At 34.3% G+C, this 11,327-nt stretch overlaps 1 protein-coding gene across 3 annotated transcripts; it reads right to left on the bottom strand.

Moving 5' to 3' along the window:
- Nucleotides 1-224: 224 nt before the first annotated feature.
- On the bottom strand, nucleotides 225-7,051 carry LOC134232493 (monocarboxylate transporter 14-like). 3 transcript variants are annotated; one of them, XM_062714463.1, is made up of 8 exons: nucleotides 6,868-7,051; nucleotides 5,898-6,137; nucleotides 3,846-4,173; nucleotides 3,272-3,415; nucleotides 1,994-3,178; nucleotides 1,475-1,654; nucleotides 1,115-1,240; nucleotides 225-784 (listed from the first exon to the last, which is right to left on the bottom strand). In XM_062714463.1, exons 3-8 carry the CDS (start codon nucleotides 4,102-4,104, stop codon nucleotides 603-605), a joined length of 2,076 nt encoding a protein of 691 aa, XP_062570447.1. In that variant the 5' UTR covers nucleotides 4,105-4,173; nucleotides 5,898-6,137; nucleotides 6,868-7,051; the 3' UTR covers nucleotides 225-602. The 3 variants fall into 3 exon arrangements, with proteins under 3 accessions (XP_062570447.1, XP_062570449.1, XP_062570448.1); XM_062714465.1 differs by lacking the exons at nucleotides 5,898-6,137; nucleotides 6,868-7,051 and adding exons at nucleotides 5,239-5,297; nucleotides 5,392-5,512; XM_062714464.1 differs by lacking the exons at nucleotides 5,898-6,137; nucleotides 6,868-7,051 and adding an exon at nucleotides 5,392-5,537.
- Nucleotides 7,052-11,327: the final 4,276 nt, after the last annotated feature.

The following is an 11,327-nucleotide window of genomic DNA, read 5'->3' as shown; positions in this document are numbered from 1 at the left end:
CTCTGTGAAAAATAGTGCGATCGTACCCAAAACAGAAAATGGCCTAGATATTCATGTGATATATCTGTATACCAAATTTCATTTCAGTATGTGCAATGGTTGTGAAGAAAATGAACAGAAACTAAGTGGACCGACAGACTGACCGACAGACAGCAGCAAAGCAATATGCCCTCCATTCTTCGAAGGGGGGCATAAAAAGCAATGTAAGTAGATTTTTGTAACAGGACAAATTATTGAAAAAAATAAGACCTGCCACAAAACAAAATATTAGACAACAACAAGTAGAGACACAAACAAAAAAAAACACTTAAATTTCTGGAATTCAAAACAAAAGAGCAAAGACAGTATATACCAACTTTGGTAAAATGCCACATTCAATAAATGTGTTCACTTTGTCTATAAATCACCATTTCAAGTTATTTTGTTCTCGTGTTGATGATATTCAACTCATAAGTTGAACATAAAAAGAAAATAAACTACTTTTACTGTATGGAAATTATACACTCTCACTAACAAAACAAGCGCTTAAAACCATATCAACAATGCCTATATATCCGACTCAAAAATATTGCTTCAAAACTTTTCTTGTTGACTACAGTGATCTACACAGCGACAGGAGTTTCCTCTTCTGGTACATCAAGGTCAGCCCCCGTGAGTTCCTGCAGCCCTTTCCGTTTGATGCACGGTAAATGTAGCATTAGATGAAAGATTGCCCCGATAACGAACATTCCGCCTCCCAGGTAAAAAGAGTAGTTGTAGCTATCCGTGGCCTCCCGTATGGCACCTGCAATAAAGGAGAGTGGTAATTCACATTAGAGGAACTCATTCCTTAGCAGCAAATTAATATTTGAAGTTAATTCGAATTTGAAAAAAATGTTTCTAAAATCTTTAAACATCTTCAGGAAAGAGGAATTAAACAGGCGCATTTGAAATATTTCTTTTCATAATTCACTTGCAACTTTTACTTTTGTTTTACTTTGGTGAGAAAACAATCGTGTTTGTTGAAATACAAGTATTTCCAATTTAAAAAAAAAAAAAGTTTATTGTCAATTGGCCTAAATGTACTCAGGCGTTCCTTCTCTTTTCTTTAAAGCTTGACATACATCCTACGTACCTGCGAGTGGGGGTCCGTAAATAGAGGACGTCCCTCTGGCCAGCGTTAACATACCAAATGCATTGGTCAGTTTCTCCAGACCAATAAGATCACAAATGATAATGGAGGTCAATGAAATATATGCAGCTGAAATACATGACGTGAAATTTATGAATGGTTAATTGCAATACGTTTTCTACAAGAATATTCTATAAAAATGTTACTTTCATTTATATTATACATACATGAGTAAATTGTAGCAAAAAATGCATCTTTTTTCTCTGCTATTTCCGATAAATTTTAATTTTGCCATTTTCGGTACGCTTCACTGGTTAGAAATTTTTTAGTGAAAATGTTATTTTTTTTTTATTGAAAACTTACAAACACATAAACCGTAGAGAGCTGCAAAAAGAACAAGCAAAGGGTACGTAGTACAAAAGGGTTCTAGGAAGAGCAGCACCGCGCTAATCACCAAAGCAACGTTGTTTATTATCAAAGCGTCCACCTTAGTCAAATCTGCTAAAACTCCCGACAGAATTCGACCAACGGTGTTCGTGATACCTGAAAAAAGCCATCATTGTGTTTGTCCGTGCTGGTCAGAAATTTACAATGCATGAAAATTATAATTGGATTGTCATTTTGGTATTTTTTTTAGTTCCAGTAAAATTGCCTTCAGAAAGGTAAATCTAAAGTGATTAATTATAAAATTTATGTTATCTCCCTTTTACAAATTTTCATCTTTGGGAAAGCTTCTCTCGCATAGTATAAAACTAAATTTTCTTCAACTTAAATATTTTATATATTCGTTTTCTATTGAGAAACTGAATCTAGTATGGAAAAGATTCAGTAGATATATTTAAACTAATTCGGTCTCTTGTGGATATTTATATAATCACTCACCAATCACAGACAAGAGAAAAGCTGCATCTGACTTTGAAACATTCTGTTCCAAAGCATGATCAACCAGGTACGTAAAAGGAACATAAAATCCAACCATTGCGAATAAGTTTCCAACACAAATCAACACAAAAGGAACATCTTTTAATATTGAGAAATCTAACATGTCACGTAAAGTGTCTACAATGGATTTTGGCAAACACGTGCAATGATCCCACACTGAAGATGGCGGGACCTCGATCTCTCCGGGTATTGTTGTTATACTAGTAATGTAAGTGTGCATGTCTGGTTGGGACGTAAATTGTGGGATTTTATTTACGCTTCCACTATAGAAGATATCTTGTCTGTACATGGGTCTAGCGTAGTCTTTTTTCTCTATATTATGCTGGGATCCCATACGAAGTCTAGCAGCAGAAGAAAAGTCTTTTGCTTGGCGTGGAGCAACTTTAGCGTACCCATTTTCGATAAGTGGCTCCACCTCGTGGCTATAAACTCCTTTAAGGATGTTTGCATCTTTCACGTCTTTATTCGTTGCTTCTTCCTCTCCGGATTTTCTCCGAACTTCTTCTTTTGAAGCACTCTTAGCGTCGGGTTTTTCAGACTGTGGAGATTCTGGTGACGAAATCTCTTTCCCGTCAATGCCACTGAATGTTATTTTTGGAATATCTGCGACAGGGCTTCCACAATAACTCTCCCCTGCTTCTGAAAAAGATAGCTTGTTTGTTTTTTCGAAGTAAGCACTTGGCATGGACAAAATATCTGACCCCTCCTCCTTTAATCTTTCTTCACGCAATCTTTTAGCTTCTTGCAATTTTGCAAAACTTTCTCCAATTTGAACACTGGATTCGGATTCACCAGCTCGATTTCGATTCGCTATGGCTCTTTCTTTTACACGATCAATCATTGTCTTCGCTCTGATTTTTGGCTTTTTCTTCTTCTTTCTTTTGGGAGGTTCGAGGGGTCTCATAACCATTGCACAAACGCATCCATTTAGAATAATGCCGGCGTGAATCACTAACATAAACTTCCAATCATATGCTTCTAGCATAGCAGCGTTTGCGGGCGCAAATATAAAAGTACCAATTCCAGAACCGGAAACGGCTATTCCAGTCGCTATGGCGCGCTTTTTCTCGAAGTAGAAACCAACACTCACTATGGCAGGCAAATAGATTAAACCAAATCCCAAACCTACAAAAATAAATAAGTCAACTAATAAACATAATAAAACCCAATAATTGAGAGAAAAAAAGCGTTCCAGTTTGCTTGCACAGTCAGCTTTACCTCCCATGATTCCATAGGTCAACATTAGCACATTGATACTGCTACTGAAGGCCGCCAATAGGAATCCCAAACAAGCTAAACAACTTCCGGCAAACGCCACGGGTCTGCATCCAAACTTGTTTGTTAAACCACTGACCAAGGGACCTGAAATGAAATTTAATACTCGGAAAAGTTCGGAAAAGTTCAGGTTTAATTCTTCATATAACTTTTTAAAAAACATTATCCAAATTTTTGTTGAATATTTGCATATTTTGATTTTGCAAAGCATTACAACAATCTAAAGTTTTTGATCATAGTCGTAAGTTCTTTTGTAAAACAGGCCCCAGGTTCCTAATATTTCCAAATGTTGAATATTTGCATATACTAGTATTCAACATACCACTTTTCTAGAGTTTGAGAGTTTTAGAAAGTAGTACTTTGTATATGTATTCGAACATTGAGGTTTTTATGCAATGAAATTACTGAATGACTATATGAACTTCTCAGTATATGATTTTTATTTTGGAACATATTGAAAAAAAAGTTACATGTATCTTAGAATGACTTAAAAAAAACAGCGTATATTAAAACCAACCTGCACATAAATAGACCCCCACAAGTAGCGACCCCACCAGCGATACCTTCCCGTGGGACTCGTTGAAAACTTCCACCCACTGGGGGAGAAGGACTCCAAAAGCGTACCCTATACCATCAACAATGATGTTACACATCAGGGAACTGAACACGATCACCCAGCCCCACCCTCCGTCCGGTGGGGTGGGGATCAGGTCCCCCACACTGTCCGTAGATTCGTAGGACTCTCCCGACTCATGGCGCTTTTTCTCGCTGGACATGGTGACAAGTTTTGTTTTTGTTTACTCAAGGTATACTGTATTTTGTGGTCTTTTCTTGTCAATCATTATCTAAAAATAAAACAGGAAAACCTTAAAAATCGATCCTTTTATCTTAGATAAGACAGGCAATTTATTTTGCTTTCATGTCTCTTGCCAAGGACATAGTGTTATTCAATTATTCAAACTGTATTTCAGTTCACACATGAATTAAAACCGATACTAGTAGATAATTTTTTGACGGTAAAAATATATCTGCAATATCTTTATGAAAGTTTTGTAAAATGAATTGTTAATTATATCATGTGAACACTAGTGAAAAAGTTCTTAATGCACATTTGCTTTGAATGATGCTATCTATTATTAAATTCTCAGTTTTTGTATAATTGTAGTCTAAATTGGCAAAATCATTATATAGCTTAACCCCCACCGCAGCCCACCAAATAAATAAATAGAACACAACCTAATACTGTATAGTATATACAGTGTGCACTATGAATATCGAAAAAAAAAACTGCAGAATTTTCATTTATGTTTTTTTCAATGTTTAATATACTCATAAATTCCATTTACATTTTGCTGGTAAATGTATATGATAAAAGTAATGATACTAAATTACTAATTAAGCAAAATGATATGCTGCCCTATTTTTCACAGTACTTACATCGATTCACTTAATATTCAGATATAGCATAGTTGTGCATTTATAATGAACATATTTAGATAACCCTTGGTCTAAGTGACTTGCACCTTGACCCCAATAGTACGATGGTCACACCTGAGGGTTGATTTCACAAAATGAAAATATGTGGGAACGGGTAAAATTGTGGGTACGGATTATTATTTTGCTGTGTCGCCATGAACCACAGTCGATGAAATGTAGCAGGTAGCTGACATTCTTTAAATTCAATAGAATTTAACTAAGTAATGATTTCGAGGTATTTGTGATAAAAATAGTCTTAAGTTTTGAGATACCAGTATTACACTGGCTTTGTCTGTTCTACATGATGGAAGGGGTTAAATACAAGGAAAAAATAACCGCTTGTACCTCTCGGTTTCTATAACTATACCTACAAACCAATAAATCGATAACTATCACTTTTACATCAGCTGATAATGCTGTAGTTTACAACTTACTCAAAACCACGTGAGAGTTCAATTGTGATGATTCAGTGATTTTCAGAAAAGCTGCCCATCTAAAAGGAAATATATCCTTCTTAAATCAAAAACGTAAAGTTAACCCGACGCTTTGTCCTCAGTGACATAATAAAAACTTTGAGGCGTCCTTACCTTTAAAATAGTAACGATTCTAAGAACCTTCTGTGGCCCTACTTTCCAACAGCTGATCGAAATGGAAACACCTGATTACTCATACCATGCGCATTTTAAAAAACCTTTACAGGAAGTAATGCATTTTTATACCTTGATTGTGGTACAAAGGCCATATCAAATGGAAGTATTTAAATACAAAACTGAATTAATGCATGCATTCCACACATTCACATTGCTAACCTTGAATAATGTGTATACAGTACACATGTATTAATTTTGCACATTGAAAATTATCTTCAGAATTACACCTGTTTCTAAAATTAGCATGTCCTGGGCTGTCCCCTTTGCTAGAACAAAGTATTTTCAGACTTGGGGATAAATACTTAAGATAAACTTAAAGGATAAAACATTTTTAAGTTCATGAAAAAAATTCCATGCCTTTCAATATACAAACGTATGTGGTAATTTGTAGTATTCACGATATTGACAGTGCACATGGTAATGGTAACAGCAGAGAAACATACCGAGAACATGTACGTACTCCTCGTCAGGGCTAACAAAGAGGTGCTGATGAAATTCCAGGAAGGCGACTGTTAATTAGTGACAAAATTCCAGCAGATGAGATCTCTCCTTTCCGTTAAGTCCGATTGTCATCTGTTTTCCCTTTTGGCGTACATGTAAAGCAGTAGCTGACCAACACACATGCTTCTGACCACTCCTCCCCTACTCCGAGGATTAACTCGCCCCGACCGACCTTGAACTTTCTGGAGAAAGAACATATACAACACAGAGTAAATAAATAAAACAACTGCCAACAGTTGGTTTAAATCAAAACGTCACGGCGGTCATGGATTTGATAATAATAAACAAAGGAAACATAGGAAAAAGTATCAAATTGCCTTGTTATAGACTCCTATATTACTACAACGGATCAGCTGTAAAATTGCCCAGCTGGTATACTCGTCAGTTATAAAGGACAGATCCACGCATCTATTTCTCTTGACCTCGATGCTATTGTAGCTTCCGCGGCTGTGAAGTGTGCTTGACTTGAAATAAACCACATAAGTATATGGGAAAGCAGATTCACGTGAGCCTGTGTCATATATTTAATATGTTTGTCATTTCAAATCTCGCTAAAAAGTCATTTAATGTGGCTGACATGGGCCAGGAATTGATCTCTCATCTAATATGAACTTGTTCTATCCTGTTGAATCCAACACTAGTACATCCGTTAACCAAGTAGAAATTTTGTAGATCACTGAAATTGATTTAATACCATATATCTACGCACATTAAATCTAGTAACTTGTATGCACTTTAAATCCCTTTGTGTTTACTACTACAGTACTATGAGTCACATATAGGGCACCCAGCGTCCGTCACCTAAATGTGTGCGTGTGTGTGTGTTGTTTTGACCCCAATTCCTTACACAAAGAGATAAATGTAACGTTTAAAAGATAAATAAATGGAATTGTATGAAAACAAGTGACTTACCCCCAAATTTCCAGTTCACCCTGTTTATTTCCAGGTGACTTGCCAGAGATTGAATAAAAATAGAACGTCTAACATCACATGACAACACAAACGCTATGGCTGCGGATGCGAGGGTAAATCGATTGAGTAAAAGGTTTCCCGTACTAAATAAAGCAGACCATCTGCGTCAGCTGATCAAAAAATCAATTTCTGCAATGAAATCAATAACATAGGTAACTTTTACTGGCACGGATCAGTAATCACTGCAAAATTGTATCTAAATTAAATATAGGAACACACAACAAAAGATCTACTCAATGCACGCATACCAAAATTACCAATGTACCGAATAGCTCAGGTCCTTTGATCCGCTCACATAGATCGCTACACAAGGTTTAAGGATCTATCTGAGCGGATCAAAGATTCTGATTTTAAATCAGATTGGACAATTGTTGGTGCCACTTGAGATTTTTTTCTGCCTTTAATGTGAAATTTAAAAATCTGTCATAATAATCATATATTACGAAAATATAGGCCGGAATAAGTTTTTTTTAAATTAACCCTCCCTTCACCCCATTCTTTTATTTTGAAATTATTTTTCACGTTTTACCGATTTGATATTTTAACGTTATTCCTCGCATGTTTAGCTTATGGTCTTAGATCCATAGCCCGGGTTTGTATGTTCGAATAATGTATCCAAAATGAAAGAGTATATATTGCTATTTTTAATCCGAAAATAGTGACGGCACTCACATGTAATTACTAGTTTATTAGCTGCAGAGGTGTCAGGAGTATCTATCTCATCACTACACAAAGTACGGGAAATATCATAGAGAACCTGTACACGCACTATACAAGCCCCCCCCCCCCCCCACACACACACACACCACACACACTAAAAAGATAATTCTTATTTTCCGACGGGGTGGGTATTTTGGTTGAGGCTACGGTTGAAAGCTCATAAGCTGACGATAGAAACGCTTAAAATTGTATGAATTAAGTCTATCGCACTGAAATAATTAACAAAACAGCTCCATGTGTAATTCTGACTAGACTGGGAGATATACGTGAATTATGCACTTGATCACTGGTATTTAAACTGCATAATAAAAAGTTCAAGGAGTACAACTGCAGAACTCGTACATAGATCTTACAATGTACATGATTTTATAAATTTTACTTGTGAGTTGATTAACTTTCACAATTAAGCAAGTATTATCTATACATTACCAAATTAACATTCACCATGCTACATGTACATAAAAAAGTAAGAGATAATCAATGAACAGTAATCATAGTCTCTCGATGAAAGAATTCTATAATAAAGGCTATCTTTGGGGAAATGTGGTGTGGACAAGCCCTCTTTGTGAAAAAAAAACGTGGGGAAGGGGGCAGACCCTACTGCTTTCCACTCTTAATACTTCCTGTCTGTTATTAGCAGTTAATTTCATTTTTATTTATTTAGATAGTTTTTAATCTACTATTCATTCCATTTTATTCATCAAATTATTTAAGTTCTTTATCTGATGACTATCCACAGATTATGTCACTGGTATATGTATAACTTTATAGAAAAAAATCTCTCTTTTTGGCAAAAAATCTTAAGGGAATAATATTAAAACTCTAAAAACAGAAATGCATTATTGCAATTATATGCTCCATACATGTTTATAAGTCTAAACGATAAAATCACCACACCTTTCGGATCATTACAATTGAATAACAAAACGGTTGGCTGCGTCAGGATGGACTTGCCACAACAATAAACAGCGATGAACTGGTGAATATATTAAATTATTAATTAAAGTCAAAACAACGATGATGAGACATAACCTTTGGGTAATTTTCATATCTCAAATTTTGATTTTGTTGATTATTTTCATCATTCTTCAAAAAAAAATATTTTTTTTTGAAACCTAAAATAAGGACATTCTTTTATAATTCTGAACGGTTTCGCAATTCGCCGTATGTTGGAATCAAAGTACATGTAAATACCTGTTTACTAGTAATTATAAATATTAATTTACAAGTTTTAACTCATAGGGGCATTTTTTTTATCAATAAAGAGAAATATCAGTCAGTATAAATGACGGCCTTTCAGTTTTGACCTCTTGTACCGTATATACTCGCCTATAAGTCGGTCCTCCTATAAGTCGGTTGTATTTAATGAGCGTATATATCAGAGGGACTGACCTCATTTTTAATTTTATAGCGCGACACGTATATACAGTTTTGCTTTCGCCTTTTAAGAAAAAATAATTGCGAAAAAAAAATTTTTTTGCCAACAACAAAATACTGCGGAAGCCGATAAATTTTTTATCTGTCGACCACCAATTCGTTATATGGCGAGCGCCTGAAAATTATTTGAGGGCGTCAGATAAATATTTTCTAAATGGCACTTATCGTCTTCCGAATACGAATAAAATTTTCGCAAAGAGATGATCTCGCGAAAATAATATTTTCACACAAATACATGTTTAAAAAAAGTCTTGGTACTTTAATTCCGGTCGGGTATGCTTATAAATTGAAACTTGATAAAAATGAGCCCCAAATTACCATATAAATGTACAAGTACAAATTGTACTTATCATTCTATGAATTTGATTTAGTTCCAGAAGTATACCAGAATCAAGACAACAACTATGAGGTACTTGACACAGGAACTATTTGATACGAACTAACATCATTGCTAGACTGCCAGGAACGATCCTCAGATCTTGGCATCAACAATAAAAGTCACCCACCTCCGTTATACACATGTACATATCTAGAGGTTAACATTTATGTATGTTTTAGCTAGAATAGCTCCTGTGTGTGTTTCAATTCAGTCAAATTTTTGGTAAATATTACGTAAATACAGGGACCTGTGTACATGTACTGGTAGATTAGAATATAGGTCCCAGGTAAATATAAAGTCTTGAGTGTTATATTACAGCTTCATGTATAATATATTTTAATTCAAAGTGTGCATACACCCCCCCCCTCAAAATGGCAGGGGTCTCTAGTCAAGACGTACTCCCCATCACATTTTTCCTAATTTTTTTTTGTTGAGAACACACTATTCAAAAATCTGAATGATTGAATGTACGATAATGGTGATTTTATTTTCATTAACCTGAATACATTAAAAAAAAATGTATGTAATTTTTTCCCCTTTTAATTGTAAAGCATAATTCTTTACCTTGCTAGTTACATAAACAATCTTTTAGCAGACATCAGTAAATTCTGAATATAGATATTTCATAGATACGTCTCCACAAAAATCTTATGTAATGTTATTTAAAACAACCAATAACAAACATATAAAAGAACCTTTCATTAACACTTCATGTATATTTGTAAGTAAATATATAGTTCACATTATTATGCAATAAATCAATATAAAAACCTGTCTGTCAGCCTTTCCCAGATAAAACACAACTGATAAGTAAATTTGTAATGTATAAATGCAAAACAGTCAACAAGAGATTATCTAGACAATAACAGTTGTACTGCACAAACAATTCAAATTATTTCCTTATGGATAAAACAGAAAAGCTTTATAGTGGTGTTTGTATACTTCCCCTTGTTTGTCCTTTTGTTATTGTGTGTGTCACATCTGCATTTGTAGTTAACTGGGACCTGTCAATTTTGCGAAAGTAGAAAGGTTTATTAAAGCTTTTAAAAAGTGCTCAAGTTTATACAAGGTACATGTATTACAAAATTTGCCCTATGACATTTCATGAACATCGTATTCATAGGATTTCGAAGTGCATAGTTTTAAAAAATGGCTTCACAATACAGATCTATATACTGTACATCTCCAATTATACATATCTATACATCTCAGATATGCAGTGCTGTCCTGTATTTTACAATATATTCTAAATTATATTCATTAAAGATTACAAATAAATGACAAAAAATATTATGATATTAGATAAAAATTTTCATTTTTTAATTTTTTTTTCATTCCTTAAAGATGGGTATTTTTATGAAGAGTTTAAGGTAAGTAAAAAAAAATTTTCTAAAACCCCCCCACTTTCAACATTTCATTTGAAATGTCTGCAATATACTACCATTATGTACCATAGCTCACCATTTGACACTACATAAAATAATAACTACTTTATCATTTATGATATCCAATTATACAATCTTAAATTCAATACACTTGTGTTTCAGTCATTTCTTTTTCTTATGCAAGCATGGCTCTTACACAACCTGCTTTGTTGATCTTTTTATTTACAATATATAGTCTTAAAGTAAGCATTTGAATACAGTCATGTACAAATGCATTATAGAAAGATAATGTTTACAGAAGAACTAAATGATCTATGGAGACAGTACTCAACTAGAATAAAAGAATATTTTACATAGATTAAAAAATATGTTAGAGAGCTTTCTGCTGCTGTTACTGAATTCAAATTGCATTTTGAGAAAATTCTTATAACAGACATTTCCATTATTTATACATGTACAGGCATGTACATGTCTAGAAC

The sequence above is a fragment of the Saccostrea cucullata genome, unplaced genomic scaffold (assembly GCF_032062105.1).
Source record: "Saccostrea cucullata isolate Sc308-1 unplaced genomic scaffold, CSIRO_AGI_Scuc_v1 ctg207, whole genome shotgun sequence".
Taxonomy (NCBI): domain Eukaryota; kingdom Metazoa; phylum Mollusca; class Bivalvia; order Ostreida; family Ostreidae; genus Saccostrea; species Saccostrea cuccullata.
This window is presented reverse-complemented; position numbering and strand designations above follow the sequence as displayed.